We start from the raw sequence: 17,156 nt of genomic DNA on the forward strand, positions 1-17,156 counted from the left end.
CCACTTTCACCAATGGACAGGTCATCCAAAATGAAAATAATAAGGAAACACAAGCTTTAAATGATACATTAAACAAGATGGACTTAATTGATATTTATAGGACATTCCATCCAAAAACAACAGAATACACATTTTTCTCAAGTGCTCATGGAACATTCTCCAGGATAGATCATATCTTGGGTCACAAATCAAGCCTTGGTAAATTTAAGAAAATTGAAATTGTATCAAGTATCTTTTCCGACCACAATGCTATGAGACTAGATATCAATTACAGGAAAAGATCTGTAAAAAATACAAACACATGGAGGCTAAACAATACACTACTTAATAACGAAGTGATCACTGAAGAAATCAAAGAGGAAATTAAAAAGTACCTAGAAACAAATGACAATGGAGACACGACGACCCAAAACCTATGGGATGCAGCAAAAGCAGTTCTAAGAGGGAAGTTTATAGCAATACAATCCTACCTTAAGAAACAGGAAACATCTTGAATAAACAACCTAACCTTGCACCTAAAGCAATTAGAGAAAGAAGAACAAAAACACCCCAAAGTTAGCAGAAGGAAAGAAATCATAAAAATCAGATCAGAAATAAATGAAAAAGAAATGAAGGAAACGATAGCAAAGATCAATAAAACTAAAAGCTGGTTCTTTGAGAAGATAAACAAAATTGATAAACCATTAGCCAGACTCATCAAGAAAAAAAGGGAGAAGACTCAAATAAATAGAATTAGAAATGAAAAAGGAGAAGTAACAACTGACACTGCAGAAATACAAAAGATCATGAGAGATTACTACAAGCAACTCTATGCCAATAAAATGGACAACCTGGAAGAAATGGACAAATTCTTAGAAATGCACAACCTGCCAAGACTGAATCAGGAAGAAATAGAAAGTATGAACAGACCAATCACAAGCACTGAAATTGAAACTGTGATTAAAAATCTTCCAACAAACAAAAGCCCAGGACCAGATGGCTTCACAGGCGAATTCTATCAAGCATTTAGAGAAGAGCTAACACCTATCCTTCTCAAACTCTTCCAAAATATAGCAGAGGGAGGAACACTCCCAAACTCATTCTACGAGGCCACCATCACCTTGATACCAAAACCAGACAAGGATGTCACAAAGAAAGAAAACTACAGGCCAATATAACTGATAAACATAGATGCAAAAATCCTCAACAAAATACTAGCAAACAGAATCCAACAGCACATTAAAAGGATCATACACCATGATCAAGTGGGGTTTATTCCAGGAATGCAAGGATTCTTCAATATACGCAAATCAGTCAACGTGATACACCATATTAACAAATTGAAGGAGAAAAACCATATGATCATCTCAATAGATGCAGAGAAAGCTTTCGACAAAATTCAACACCCATTTATGATAAAAACCCTGCAGAAAGTAGGCATAGAGGGAACTTTCCTCAACATAATAAAGGCCATATATGACAAACCCACAGCCAGCATCGTCCTCAATGGTGAAAAACTGAAACCATTTCCACTAAGATCAGGAACAAGACAAGGTTGCCCACTCTCACCACTCTTATTCAACATAGTTTTGGAAGTTTTAGCCACAGCAATCAGAGAAGAAAAGGAAATAAAAGGAATCCAAATCGGAAAAGAAGAAGTAAAGCTGTCACTGTTTGCAGATGACATGATACTATACATAGAGAATCCTAAAGATGCTACCAGAAAACTTCTAGAGCTAATCAATGAATTTGGTAAAGTAGCAGGCTACAAAATTAATGCACAGAAATCTCTGGCATTCCTATATACTAATGATGAAAAATCTGAAAGTGAAATCAAGGAAACACTCCCATTTACCATTGCAACAAAAAGAATAAAATATCTAGGAATAAACCTACCTAAGGAAACAAAAGACCTGTATGCAGAAAATTATAAGACACTGATGAAAGAAATTAAAGATGATACAAATAGATGGAGAGATGTACCATGTTCTTGGATTGGAAGAATCAACATTGTGAAAATGACTCTACTACCCAAAGCAATCTACAGATTCAATGCAATCCCTATCAAACTACCACTGGCATTTTTCACAGAACTAGAACAAAAAATTTCACAATTTGTATGGAAACACAAAAGACCCCGAATAGCCAAAGCAATATTGAGAACGAAAAATGGAGCTGGAGGAATCAGGCTCCCTGACTTCAGACTATACTACAAAGCTACAGTAATCAAGACAGTGTGGTACTGGCACAAAAACAGAAAGATAGATCAATGGAACAGGATAGAAAGCCCAGAGATAAACCCACGCACATATGGTCACCTTATCTTTGACAAAGGAGGCAGGAATGTACAGTGGAGAAAGGAGAGTCTCTTCAATAAGTGGTGCTGGGAAAACTGGACAGGGACATGTAAAAGTATGAGATTAGATCACTCCCTAACACCATACACAAAAATAAGCTCAAAATGGATTAAAGACCTAAATGTAAGGCCAGAAACTATCAAACTCTTAGAGGAAAACATAGGCAGAACACTCTATGACATAAATCACAGCAAGATCCTTTTTGACCCACCTCCTAGAGAAATGGAAATAAAGACAAAAATAAACACATGGGACCTAATGAAACTTCAAAGCTTTTGCACAGCAAAGGAAACCATAAACAAGACCAAAAGACAACCCTCAGAATGGGAGAAAATATTTGCAAATGAAGCAACTGACAAAGGATTAATCTCCAAAATTTATAAGCAGCTCATGCAGCTCAATAACAAAAAAACAAACAACCCAATCCAAAAATGGGCAGAAGACTTAAGTAGACATTTCTCCACAGAAGATATACAGACTGCCAACAAACACATGAAAGAATGCTCAACATCTTTACTCATTAATGAAATGCAAATCAAAACTACAATGAGATATCATCTCACACCAGTCAGAATGGCCATCATCAAAAAATCTAGAAACAATAAATGCTGGAGAGGGTGTGGAAAAAAGGGAACAGTCTTGCACTGTTGGTGGGAATGTGAATTGGTACAGCCACTATGGAGAACGGTATGGAGGTTCCTTAAAAAACTACAACTAGAACTACCATATGACCCAGCAATCCCACTACTATGCATATACCCTGAGAAAACCATAATTCAAAAAGAGTCATGTACCAAAATGTTCATAGCAGCCCTATTTACAATAGCCCGGAGATGGAAACAACCTAAGTGTCCATCATCGGATGAATGGATAAAGAAGATGTGGCCCATATATACAATGGAATATTATTCAGCCATAAAAAGAAACGAAATTGAGCTATTTGTAATGAGGTGGATGGACCTAGAGTCTGTCATACAGAGTGAAGTAAGTCAGAAAGAGAAAGACAAATACTGTATGCTGACACATATATATGGAATTTAAGAAAAAAAATGTCATGAAGAACCTGGGGGTAAGACAGGAATAAAGACACAGATCTACTAGAGAATGGACTTGAGGATATGGGGAGGGGGAAGGGTAAGCTGTGACAAAGCGAAAGAGCGGCATGGACATATATACACTACCAAACGTAAGGTAGATAGCTAGTGGGAAGCAGCCGCATAGCACAGGGAGATCAGCTCGGTGCTTTGTGACCACCTGGAGGGGTGGGATAGGGAGGGCGTGAGGGAAACACAAAAGGGAGGGGATATGGGAACATATGTATATGTATAACTGATTAAATTTGTTAAATAAAAAAATAAAAAATAAAAAAATAAATGTAATGTGTACTTAAAACAGAATATTATTCAGCTGTAAAAGGAATGAAGTTGTGATACATGCTTCAACACGGAGGAAACTTGGAAACGTCATGCTAAGCAAAATAAGCCAGACACAAGAGAATATTGTATGATCCCATTCACATGAAATATATAGGATAGGCCAATTCATAGAGACACAAAGCAGATTAGAGGTAATCAGGGCTTGAGAGGAGGGTAGAATGGGGAGCTGTGGATTAATGGGTACAGAGTTTCTGCTTGGGATAATGAAAACATTTTGAAAATAGGGGCAATGGTTGAACAACATCATGAAAGTAATTAGTTTCATGGAATCGTACACTCAAAAATTGTTAAAATGGCAAATTTTATATAATATGCATATATATCATAATATATAAACTACATATAAACCAAACTAAAAAAAACACAATAAAAATAATTCAGTACATTCATTCTACTTCATTAAATTTATTGTGAAACTTAAAAAAGTTTTGAGATCAGAAACTATTTATAGGAGAAAACATTGAAAGATTTATCATTGTTTTGTATGTGCACACACAGACACACACACACAAATACACATGAGCAGAGCAGTATAAAGTCTCTTAGATCTTAGAGATGATTTGTTGATTTTTGTTTTTCTAAATTGAAAAGCGTAATTCATTCAACAATTTCACTTGAGGGAGAGAATTAAGTATAGACTTTTTTTTCCCCAGTTCTATGTGTTTCTTCTCAGAGATCTATGACTGAGTATCTATGAAGATATGCCTTAAATCTATATAGTAATTTAAGTAAGCCATTATGAAAGAATTTCATTTTCCAATATATTATTTTTATTTGCTCAGAGAGTAACGCAGGTTTTAGTTCCCCATCGCATCCTCATTTGTATATTTGTATTAGATCCTCTGTCTCTAACCCATTGCGTCATATCATAATTTATATATTATCTTATATCTGGCAGTATTTTTTAGACTGCTGATTTTTTTTTTTTTTTTTTTTTTTTTTTTTTTGCGGTACGCGGACCTCTCACTGCTGTGGCCTCTCCCGTTGCGGAGCACAGGCTCCGGACGCGCAGGCTCAGCGGCCATGGCTCACGGGCCCAGCTGCTCCACGGCATGTGGGATCTTCCCGGACCGGGGCACGAACCCGTGTCCCCTGCATCGGCAGGTGGACTCTCAACCACTGTGCCACCTGGGAAGCCCTATACGGCGTTTTAAAAAATTCTTTACCAATAACCTTTGAGGGAAGGGGCTATGGTCCAGGCATCACCTCCACTTAAATCAACATTCCCTAGCAAAACATAGATGCCCAATATATGCTGGCTTGAAGACAGGACGAAGTTTATGTCCCTAACCATTCATAGAGGACCTCTGCCTGCCTCTCTGGAGGATCTGAGGAGTCTGATTGTGGCCACAGAGGCATGAATGGAGGCTGGAGAGGGGAGACCCAGAACCATCACCTGCTCTGGGAAACATACAAGTTGAAACACTGCTAGGAGATAGTTAGAGGGGGGCTTAGAATCAATCAACCACCCTGTGGAGAAGCATGTTTTGGGCCAGCTGATAACACAAAAGCTCCTAAGGGGCATGTGTTGCTTGTCCAGCTTTTGTGCTTGTGCTAAAGATTAGGTGCCTTAGAGGACAGAGCAAGCCTTAGGTGGGCAGTGAAAGGTCAGTGGAATAAAGGGAAAGGAAAGTGAGTGAAAGGATTATAGAAGACAACGGAGAAAGGGCCAGAAAATTGAAGTGAGGATCAGAAAAGAGCCAAGGGAAGGTCTTTCTGTGGGTAGGATGTTAAAAGAAGATGGGAAATCAGGGTGTTCCTCTGGGTCCCAAAAAAATTCAGGAAAATAATTCTTCACCAATGACTAACCCCTATGCAGGCCCAAGCAGGAGTTCCTGTGCATGCAGGTTTGGGAGGGTTAAGGTGAGGCTGTTATCTGAACCCAGAGACACAGGCCCAAACTTTTAGCCCCTTCTAGGACTTGGAGTCTTATCTCTTAGCCACATACCTTATGGTCTCTAACCACTCCCCTCCCAAGCTTTGCAAATACATCCCGCCCCCCTACAGTGAATGAACTAGAAGAAAGGCTCTAGGAAAGGGGCAGAAAACAGTTTCTAATGTCTCAATGTGGTTCAGATGGAAGAGAACTGAACACAGGCACGTGAATTTGCAAAGCCCTTTAACCACTGGGTTTTAGTCATTTCTTTGTTAACTAGAATAAAGCCATTTTTAACAGAGGTTTTTGAAGTTAAGAAGAAAAATGATGTTTCTGATGTGCTGACTTGTCACAACAGAGACACTCGCACAATGTATGTATTCAAATGTATCTTCTTCCTTAAGCATTCCCCCTGTTTCTATTCTCATTATTTCATGCCTCACAATCAAATCTTGACCAAGATGAAGCATTTCCCGGTCCTTACTCAGCAGTTAGTAAGGACTCAGACATTCTTTAAAGTTTTACTTCTACCAAGGCAAAACTACCCCTCTTACAATTACACCTCACAAGTAACCCCAGCTTCACTTGGCTCTTTGCTTCTATGGAGCCACCAGCTCACTCAGATTTGTTGCACCTTCAACCACTTAATTATGGCTCAGCATGGGTAGTCCAGTTATAATCTCTCTGGATTTCTAAAAACTCACTGTTTCATGCTCCTCTATACATAAACTAGTGCAGTACTTTTGGAATCAAACGGTCTGGTTTAGAAGGTCAGTTTCCACTTACTGGCTGTGTACTCTAGCAAATCACTTCATGTTTCTGTACTTTGGTCTGTTTGGTGTGTTGGATTGTTTTAATGATGAAATGCATTAATACATGTAATGTGCCTAATCGTTCCTGGCCCATAGTAAATATTATAGATGTTTTAGTTATTATTATTATTACTATTATTGTTATTATTAGACATTTTGTGAAAATGGGATTATTGGATATTCAGGATGAGTAGAGACCTGGTCTGACCTGCCTCAGAAAGCAAGGACTTTGTAAAACTTTGCTTACAAGCACAATGCTCGATAGTATATAAGATATTCTAATGGAAAGACTTGTATTCTATTCTTACAAGGACCCTGTGAGAAAAACAGGACCTATTGGAAGTTTTAGTCCTATTTATCACAAGATTTTTGAGGTTGCCAGAGACTGAGTGACTTAAGGTGTTATGCTTAGAAACAGGAAGAACCAAACTTACAGAGCTAGTGGTGGCTTTCCTCTGTAGGCCAAAGTGTTCTTGGGAGTAGAATGTTGAACGTGCACATTCTCATGAGGATTCAGGGGAACTCTTTTCTGAGGATGTTAGAAGCATCTACTCAGAAACTTTTGCCTTCCTTGTGGCCCTCACAAATCTAGTATAGACCTGTAAGAAGCCTACATCATGGGTCAGTCATGTGAACCAGATTAGACAGATGTTCATTTACCAACATTTTTTAAGTGCCTTTGAAATAGAATCTGTGCTAGAGTGCTTGGGATATCAAAATATATATGGCTATATGACCAGGATCTAGGATTAGACATTTAGGGAGGATGGAGTTTTTAAAGGTAGGTATTCATTCATTCACAAATATAAGCTAAGCACGTGCTTATTATCTAGCACTGCATGAGGCCAACATGATAGAAGATGATACGTACGTGCATGCATGTGGGGCGGGAGGCACAAAATGATAATTAATAGTTAGTAGAAATCCATTAGCAGTGGTATTTTAGCAGCCACTGTGAGCCACATGCAGGACTATTAGGAGATTTACATTCATTATTCCTCAACAAAACTCTATGAAACATATTTTTTACATCTTATTTTTACTAATAAAAAAATAAAATATGATAATTTGAGAAAATCTTTTAAGATCATGTAACCAGTAAATAATTAAGTCTTTTAAAATTTCCATGAATACTTTAAATAGTTCCATGATAAAATATAACATAATAGATATACTTCATACATGTTAAATATAAAGTGGAAGACCCCTCACCATTACCTTCATACCTTCCTTAGAGAGAATCCCTATTTATAATCCCTCTGCCCTTTTTTCAACTCACTTACATGCACATGTATGAATATACTAAAGCATACAGTCTTGTTTTTGGAGCCAGGAGCTGTGTGGGGCTCTTTCCGTCATCCTACACTAAGAGCATTGTTGGCTTGTGTGCATTCTTGGGTTAACGTAAATACAGACTAAGATTCCAAAGAAGCCAGTGTTTTTTTTAAGAGTAATGATCTTGTTGTCTTTGCTGTCAACAATGGAAAGAAAAGGGACTTATTTTTAGCATCTCCCCTCGGGAAAAAGAAGTGGGGAAAGAGACCTTGGTTTCCCGCCTCCAACACTCCTTGTATGGGGTCTACAAGTTCTTCCCTCAAAGTACCCTCTGGATGGCCCCAGCGGAGTCAGCAGTTCCATAAACCACTCCTGCCATCTTGTGGCTTGTACAGCATCTACAGGCTGCTCCTGGAGAAAAACGGAGAAAATAAGAAGAAAATGCTACCACTTTCTCATTTGGTCACTCATTTCTTCATTCATCATTCAACATTCATTTATTCAATCATTTATTGAATGTTTCCCATGTTCCAGGTCCTATATCAGCTGCTAGGTGGAGGACAGTGACCTTCCCCACCCCAGGAACCTACTTCCTTTGGACACCACCACAGAGCTGAACATGGAGCTGTTGAGTTCAGTCTCTAATGAGGCTAGAGCAAAGATTCCAAACACACAATCAACAGTTGAGGGCTCTCCATAGGAGAGGACCAGAAAACAATCTGATAAATGAGCACTCTCTTCTCTACCCAGGACTTTCAGACCCAGATTCCCACCTACTGTCTGCCTTGGTGAGCTGGAATTTACGTCACATGAATACTCAGGTTTTTCGTGGCCCATATGAAAGGTAAATAAAAGCAACATTTCTTTCCCTGAATTTTTTCTCAGACCTACCTGGCCTTCCAAGGGCTGTAATTAGAGATTACAGTATACAACTTCAGCAGTCAGAAGCAGTCCCAGAGCCTTCTTAGTTGCAGGAAATGAAGAGGCAAGACTTTCGTCTGCCTTTCCTCTAGCCCCACCATAAACAACAGTTCATTTGATCTGGACAAGAACTCCCTCACTGATGGGGAGTGAAGAGGGGGTAGAAAGGAGATTTGAAGCCTTGTGCTCCACCTAGAGTTTAAAACATAAAACAATGGGAGAAAGTTGCCCCCAAAGCTCATTTCATCTCTAAGCCATGTGCTGGTAGCTAAAAGGTGAAGACAGGTTGGTCCAAGTATCCTAGGTTCCAGGCAGAACCTGTTTCTCCCTAAAAGGACCCCCAACACTGAGTCTCTGACTTTTAAACAAACACCATGGCCACTTTTACTATAGTGGTATCCTCTTTCAAAGATCCCTTTCTTTCCTTGACAAGAATATAGCATTAGATTTTTGCTTGTTTGTTTATACCCCCATCGGTGATAAAACTCTAACAGAGTGTGTTTTGTGTGTATGCTCATACACGTGCACAAAAGTGTGCCCATGTGAAGGTGTATTAAAGGGTGAATATGGGGCTTCCCTGGTGGCGCAGTGGTTGAGAGTCCGCCTGCCGATGCAGGGGACACGGGTTCGTGCCCCGGTCCGGGAGGATCCCACATGTCGTGGAGCAGCTGGGCCCGTGAGCCATGGCCACTGAGCCTGCGCGTCCGGAGCCTGTGCCCCGCAATGGGAGAGGCCACAACAGTGAGAGGCCCGAGTACAGTAAAAAAAGAAAAGAAAAGAAAAGGTGAATATGCATTTTGTGTTAGTGTATTACTCCATAGTGTGTTTACCTGTGTGAGCCCAGTGGCACATTTATTTGCTGGAAGGCATGGTTCACTCACTTGATTCATGAATTGTAACACTTTTGCCCCAGAAGCACATGGGTATTGAGAAGCATCCCTGAGTGCAAATAGTCTGAGATGCTGAGAGCACCTCCTGTGTGCTGTGCACACCCTGCCTCAGCACCTTTGTACATAAATGGTTCTTCTGCTGAAATACTTTTCCTTCCCCTCTCGAATCTGTACCTACTTCATTCTTACCACTTTTCAGATTTTAGATTGGAGTACCTGCTCACAGAACCCTTCCCTCTCTCCCCAGACTAGACCAAGTCTCTGTTACACTATTTCACAGTTCCCCATCTTTTATAGCACTTATCATAGTTTATATATAAACTATGATATATATATAAACTAATTATATATATATATCATATATTATATATATGATATATATATAATTATATAATTATATAATATATATGGTATATATATAATATATAGATAGATTATATACATGATATATATATATAAACTAATTATATATAGTGATTATATATAATTAGTACTGTTTGAGCAGTTCCAGCTACCATCATACACTCATGAGGGCAGGACCATGCCTCTTTTACTCGCACTGAATTCCTAATCCCTAGCAGAATGCTGAGCACAGGGTAGGCCCTCAGTTTCTGAGCTAGATATTGCAAGAAAGACAAAATCCAGAACAAGCTGGGTCCATGGCAGTGGAATCAACTATAAATCTGGCTACCAGGGACAGTTACTTTGTAAACTTGGTGAGATCAGGGAATCTTAGAACTCAGCCTGATTCTTGCTCTATTGCTATCCACTCAGAGATCAGAATCAAATCCCAAAGGTGAGAGCCACCTGTAGGATAGTGTTCAGAGGCAATAAAAATAAGAAGCTGTGCCCAATTTTCAGTCTGGCTGATGGTAGAGAGCCCCAAAGAACACAGAGTGTATGGTGGCAGCTCCTACAGGACACCAAATCTGGGGGGACCTTTGGAAGGACACCAGGAAAGCTGCAGTCTTCATCTCACCCTCCTCTGTTCCCCGTGCCTCTGAATCTTCTAACTTGAAACCTTTTGGTTTCCCATCCAAGCCCTCCCATCCATGCAGAGACAGCTCTTACCACCACCTCTTCTCCTATACACCCCCCTTTTCTCATAGCCCACAAAAAATCAGACTCAGGCAGCAGATGACACGGGAGATTGGATGTAACTGCATCTCAAGATAGGCATTAGCAGAGCTCAGACTGGAGTCCCACGATGGTACACTGGCAAGGATGGCTGGGTCACTCACAGCACCCCTACCCTGTTCTGGCTCTCATTCTTCCCAATGACTCTGGAACAACATTGTCTCCACAGTAAAGAGCATCATAGTAAATTTGGTTCATAGTGCAGCTGCATTCAAGAATTGGGGACTTAGGGTAGGGGATATGGGGGAAAAGGCGCAGAGGAAAAGATACGGTCTGAACAACTAGGGCTCCTACAACTGCCTCAGCTTCTTCACAGCAGCATCTATGTCACCTTCGGTGGAAATGAGGGCCTGTAGATTGGCTTCAGTATTCAGAAAGCCCATGGCCCGCAATTGCTCTAGCTGCACCCGGAAGTGAGTCTTGGGCTGCAGCTGCTGGGGATTGGCGCCAGCTAGGGCTTGCAACCTCTGGAGGAAGGGCATGGAATGGAGGCCCAGCTCCACAGAGCCTTGTGCTGAGGGAACTTCAGGAGCTGGGGCTAGGGGAGGATCCACAGGCATGAGGGCACCCTCTCGAGGCTCTGTACTTCCTGCCATACTTCCCAGCCCTGCTGGGCAATGCATGAACAAGAGGAGGAGGTGAGGGGCTTCAGTAGCCAGGATCTGCAGACCCTGCTCAATCTGCAGCAAGGCCTGCATGGCACGAGGGTTTGCCATGGCTGCCTGAAGGTGCAGCAGCAGTGGCAGCTTCCAGCACATCTCGTCCTGCAACTGTAGGGCCTGATTCATTCCGGCTGGCCTCAGAGACTTTGGATAAGCTGGTGGCGGCAGCCAGACATGCTCAGGGGTTCCAGGAGTGACTGCTGTGGGTGAAGGTGGGGAAGGAACAAATGGGTCCTTGTTGGCAGCACACTTCAGCCTGGAGACAAGATCAGGCATGTTGGTGCTGTGGGCAGTGGAGCCATTCCCTGCACCATCTTGGCTTCCAGCTTTTCTAGCACTGCTCTCTGTGGGATATCTCAGGAATGCGGGGCAGGAGGGCTTCCCCTTGATAGCTACTGACTCCCTGGGGAGAGGCTGGCCTGACTCAAGTTCCTGGGATGAGAGTGAAGTTGGGGGAACTTGGCTTCCTGGTGGTGGTGGTGGTTCTTGGCTTGGGCTGAGCGTAGATGCAATCCCCTGCAGATAGGTTCCCAGGGACAGGGGGCTCTCATGTAATTGCTGGAGATAGTTATAGAGGCTTATATTACCTAGAATATTGGAAACGCTATTTCTAAGTTCAGGTACATCCTGGTCCCCAGGCCTCCTGCCTCTCCTACCAGCTGAGCCTGCAAATGTGGAAGCCCAGGGGTTGGGGAGAGGGTCACAATTCTCTATCCTTGAAGGTTGGCTGCTGCTGGTGGTAGCATTAGCAGTAGTGGTGGTAGCAAAGGGATTGCCACCAAACTGCTCCTGCACTGCATTAAGCATTGGGTGCATGATATCTGTATACATGGTACGGAGCACATTGTAGCCACCAGGGATGCTCTCCAGGTTTCTGAGTGCCCGGTCCTGGCTACGCATCATCTCTTGCATCATGGCAGGGTTGCACAGAAACTCCATTGTCTGCCTCATGATTTCAGGGTTGTTGAGAATGTGCCCAATCTCAGGGTTGTGCTGGGTCAGCTGCTGCATACAGGGGTTGTCAAGAACCAGCTGGTGCACCAGGCCTGTGTTGGACAGCAGACGCTGGATGAAGCGGTCATCAATGACCTGAGCCACAAACTCAGGCACAGACTCATGCTGCCACATCAGTGAGCTTGGCTGGTCGGGGAAACTACCAGAGGTCAGGCCTAGCCCACTGACACCTGTGAGGACACCTAAGCTGAAGGTGGGTAGCCTGTCTGCTGGGTAAATGGAGCTTGGCTGAGGGAGTGATCCAGGGCTTGGGGCTGGGATAGGGACTGAAGCAGCTGGGCATTCAGTGCCCACAGTACAGCGCTGCATCTTGATGACCAGGTGGACAGTGAAGCCATCTCGGACCCCACACTGTGCCAGTGAGTCAGGGTCCTTGAGGATTTTGCCAGCAAAGATTAGGATCAGCTGATCAGGGTGGGCCTTAAAGTACTGGGATATCTCTTCCTTCAGCTGCTGGATGGTGCAAGTGTCTGTAACTGAGAAATCCTCCTTGTCCTTGGGCGTCTTCACTGTCACCTTGATGAGGTGAGGATCCTGGACCAGCACTCGGCTGCCCTGTGGCAGGGCCTCTCCACTTTTGGCCATGGTGGGCAGCAGGAGGCCCAGGTCTGTGGGAACACAGCTAGGGGGATGGGGATGGGAGACTGGGATCAGCCTTTTGGGCAGTGGTGAAAGTAGGATAGGTGAGCAGGAAGAGGATCTGGGATCTCAGGGTGGGGGAACTGGAGGGTCCACATGGAAGGGGTTATGAGGTCCCTGGGATAGGATGCTTTGGGAAGATTTTGGGTTTGAGAGATGTCAGGGGTCATGGGAGGGAAACCTGAGGCCCTGGGAAAGAGGTCTATAGTTGATGAGTGAAGGGGCAAGGGCAGCATGAAGGGCCCAGTTTGGGGAAACATACCAACCAGCTGTGGCCCCGTCCTTCCTCTTACACAAGGCTCGAAACTGCCCTCATCTTGCTGAACAGCCACCACTGAAGCCTTCTAAGCCAGAACTCACTCCATCAGGTCTCCTCTGTGACCTCAGCACTGACATCACTGCCTCATACAATGGATTTTTGAGACTTCTCCAAGGTGCTCTGAATCCCTGGGTGCTTCATCTCCCCCCACCCTTCAACTCTTCTATTTCCTTTGTCTCAATTGCCTTCTTCATAGTGAGGGGCCTGGGCTGACACTTCCTTCTCAAGCCAAGAGTTCTGTTTTCACACAGCTGGTATGTGGTATTGGAGACTCAGACTGGGATTGGACAATTAAGAAAAGTTCCTTAATCCCTTTTGTGCCCATGAAAACCCAAATTAGGCTACTTGTCAGTTGAGCCTCTTCCTGGCATCATATGTTCCTGTTTCCTCTCTGATTCAACATTAGCCATGAATTCTTTATTTATATTTCAACATATTGACTTTCTAATGGGTAGGATCTAGAGTATGAAAGAGAGGTTCAGGATGAAATAAACTTTTTATTTTTTTCCCCATTATCATTATCCCCCAGAAAAATTCAAAGAATGGATTGGTTATTTGTTGAGGTAAAAAAGACCAGGAAATAAGGTTGTTAAATGGAAAATTGAGTTCAGTTTTACATATATTTAAGATGTCTATTTCACATCCAAATGAAAGTGTAGGAAGGTAGTTCAACATTGTGAGTCTAGAGTTCATCAGCATCAACAGAGTATTTAGAATTGTGCAATTAGTGAGCATAGTAAAAGGACAGAGGTAAGAAAAAACAGTCATGGATAGTACAATATTTAGAAGTCTGGAAGATTAGATGAATTCAGCAAAGGAAATTGAGAAGAAATAAAACATTAAGTCAGAAAAAGAAGTTAGAGAGAGAAAGAAGCCAAATGAAGAAGGAGAAGAGTTTCAAAAAAAAGGAGAGAGTAACCAACTGTGTCAAATGATCCTGGTAGGTCAGTAAGATGAGGACGGAGAATTGATCAATGGATTTGAACAAGAGAGACAGGTTAGATTGGGGGTCATGATGAGGCCAATTTGGAAGAGTGGTGAGGACAGAAAACCCGATTGGTGTGGGTTTAAAAGTAAATACATAGAAAAGAAAGTGAATCCAATAAGAGTACTGTAAATGAGAAAAGACAGATGGCTGCATAGAAATGGGGAAATAAAGGCTTTGTTGTTGTTGTTGTTTTTTCTTAAGATGAGATGATTGCAACATGCTTTTTTAAAAATTAATTAATTAATTAATTTTTGGCTGCATTGGGTCTTCATTACTGCACGGGGGTTTTCTTCAGTTGCTGCGAGTGCAGGCTACTCTTCATTGTGGTGTGCAGGCTTCTCATTGTGGTGGATTCTTTTGCTGTGGAACATGGGCTCTAGGAGAGTGGGCTTCAGTAGTTGTGGTGTGCGGGCTTCAGTTGTTGTGGCTCCCAAGCTGTAGAGCACAGGCTCAGTAGTTGTGGTGCACAGGTTTATTTGCTCCGTGGCATGTGGGATCTTCCCAGACCAGGGCTCGAACCCGTGTCTCCTGCATTGGCAGGCGGATTCTCAATCACTGCACCACTAGGGAAGCCTCACAACATGCTTTTATTCTGATGGGAACAATCCAATGAGGAAGAACACAGTGATGTAGGAGAAAGAGAAAACAATTGCAAGAGTAAATTGTTGAGAAGACAGAGGGATTGGAATCAAATGCCCAAGTGAAGATCTTGATTTAGGAGTATGGACCATTTATTCATTATAACAAGATGCAGGGCTGAGTATATGGGTACAGATGCAAGTTAGTTTGTTGATTTAGTGGCGGACATAGGTGAAAGTCACTTCTGATCGCTTTTATCTTCTTGTTGGAATAAGCAAAATATCATCTGAGACTGAGAATAGATAAAAGGGGTGTTGAAGGCTTGAGAAGAGGATAAAAGGTATGAAATGATCATCTCAAAAATATAAGATAGTGAATTGGTTAGGGCACTGGATCTCCAAGTGTGGTCCCTAAATTGATATCATCAGCATCACCTGGAAATTGTTAGATATGCAGAATTTGGGGCCCTACCCTAGACCTACAGAATCAGAAACCCTTGGAATGAAGCTCAGAAATCTGTGTTTTAACACACTCTCCAGGTGATTCTGATGCAGATTCTGTCAAAAGAAAAACACCAAAACATTAGAATAAGAAAATGTAGTAGGAATACAAACAGACCAATTAAGGCTTTGGTAATAAATTTAAATAAGACTAGTCAGGATAGTTGTATATCTGTGCCTACACAGAGATTAGGCAGAGTCGGATATAACCGATATTACCATGGTGAGTTTGCTAAGTGGATATTATATCAGAATAATTATGATAGATTGAGTAGTGTTGAAGCTAGAAAACTATGGTTAGGAAGTAAAAGAAGGTTCAAGAAGGACACCTACCCCACTTCTAAGTTCACAGGGAATGAAAGAAGCAGCCATCACTGCTGGAGAAGCAGTATCCTCAGTGGACAGCCAGATTTCAATCACAGCAAAAAGGTGAGGGAACATTTAGAGAGAAGGTTGTAGATATGAGTTTCACTGTCACCAAATTGAGTTCTAAATGGTAGCGTGGAAAGGTTTGGAGAACTGACGAGTGGAAATTGAGTCAGATGAGGGATTTTCCGAGCATATTGGGAGAATCGGGAAGATGATCTGGAGAACTTTGGCATTTTATGTAAACTGAGGGTATAGGCTTAATTGGATTAATAAAGACATCTTAATGGGGAGGTGAAAAATCTGTTTTTAGCTATAGTTTTCTTTCTTGAGCTGTATCTTTTTGGTAGGTTGTGATGGTGGAATGAGGGTCTTTGGCAGTAGATTTACTAGAAGCACTGAGAGCTTAGTGGGGCCTCCTTTACTCTTGCTGATGGTCATGTCAGGGCTGGAGGATGGGTGACCTGTGAGGACCACACAAATCTGTGAGCTCCCTTTGCAGTCCAGAATCTGAATACTGCTCACTTCCTCCACTGCTCCCGCCCTAATCCCAGACACTGCCATCTCCCAACTGCTCTAACTAGTTTTCCTGCTTCCAACTTTTTCTTCAACCACAGTCTATTCCCCACTCAGCAGCCAGACTGATATATTGAATCACTCCATTCCTTTGCTCAAAATCCAGCAGTGATTTTCTATTGCATTCATAGTAAAATCCAAAGTTATCACCAGATCTACAAAGCTCTTCATGATTTCTAATAATTCTCTTTTTTCCCCCATTTTTGGGTTCACTCCACTCCAGCTACCTTGTTCCTTGTTATTCTTCAAACACAACAAGAATACTCTTATCTCACAGCTTTTCCTCTCATGAAGGCTTCTCTGCCTTGAACATACACCTCCCAGGGAATTGCACATGAATCTTTGGCTGCATGAGCCATGTGTGCACAAGTGTCTGAGGTTATATGTGCGTGTTCTTGGGTATGTGAGTATGGTATGATATCTGTGCATGTGGTTCTGTGTGTGTAAATATGATTCTCTATATTAATATATGCATGTGGTGTGTGTGTGTGTGCATGCACATACAGTAGTTGAGGCAGGGATATTACACATAGACAGTTGCCTTTTTTGTAAAAGATAAAATAAAGCCAAACCTCAGATAGGGGCAAGTTCGTGTAGCCATTTTATTGACAGATCTTTCAGCCATGGTCAATGGTCTATTATTCAGTAGAGAAAGCATTGTTTGGTTTCTCCTATTCCAGGACTTCTCCTGGCTGGAAGCATCAGAAAAGATGGAAAAGGCAGATGAGGTGGTCAAATGGGTCAGCAGGAAGGTAACAAAGCAAATAGGTAGGCACAGTGGTTAGAACCCCTGGGATCTCCTGAGCTTATGGATGGCAGCACTGGGTGTC

General features: G+C 42.1%; 1 protein-coding gene across 1 annotated transcript; it reads right to left on the reverse strand.

Moving 5' to 3' along the window:
- Positions 1-10,973: 10,973 nt before the first annotated feature.
- On the reverse strand, positions 10,974-12,998 carry UBQLN3 (ubiquilin 3; the record flags this gene model as incomplete). Its single annotated transcript, XM_079709315.1, has 1 exon — positions 10,974-12,998. The coding sequence occupies exon 1, from the start codon at positions 12,942-12,944 to the stop codon at positions 10,974-10,976; it is 1,971 nt and encodes a 656-aa protein (XP_079565441.1). The 5' UTR covers positions 12,945-12,998.
- Between the last annotated feature and the right edge of the window lie 4,158 nt (positions 12,999-17,156).

The sequence above is a fragment of the Hyperoodon ampullatus genome (genome assembly GCF_949752795.1).
Source record: "Hyperoodon ampullatus genome assembly, chromosome: 7".
Classification (NCBI taxonomy): domain Eukaryota; kingdom Metazoa; phylum Chordata; class Mammalia; order Artiodactyla; family Ziphiidae; genus Hyperoodon; species Hyperoodon ampullatus.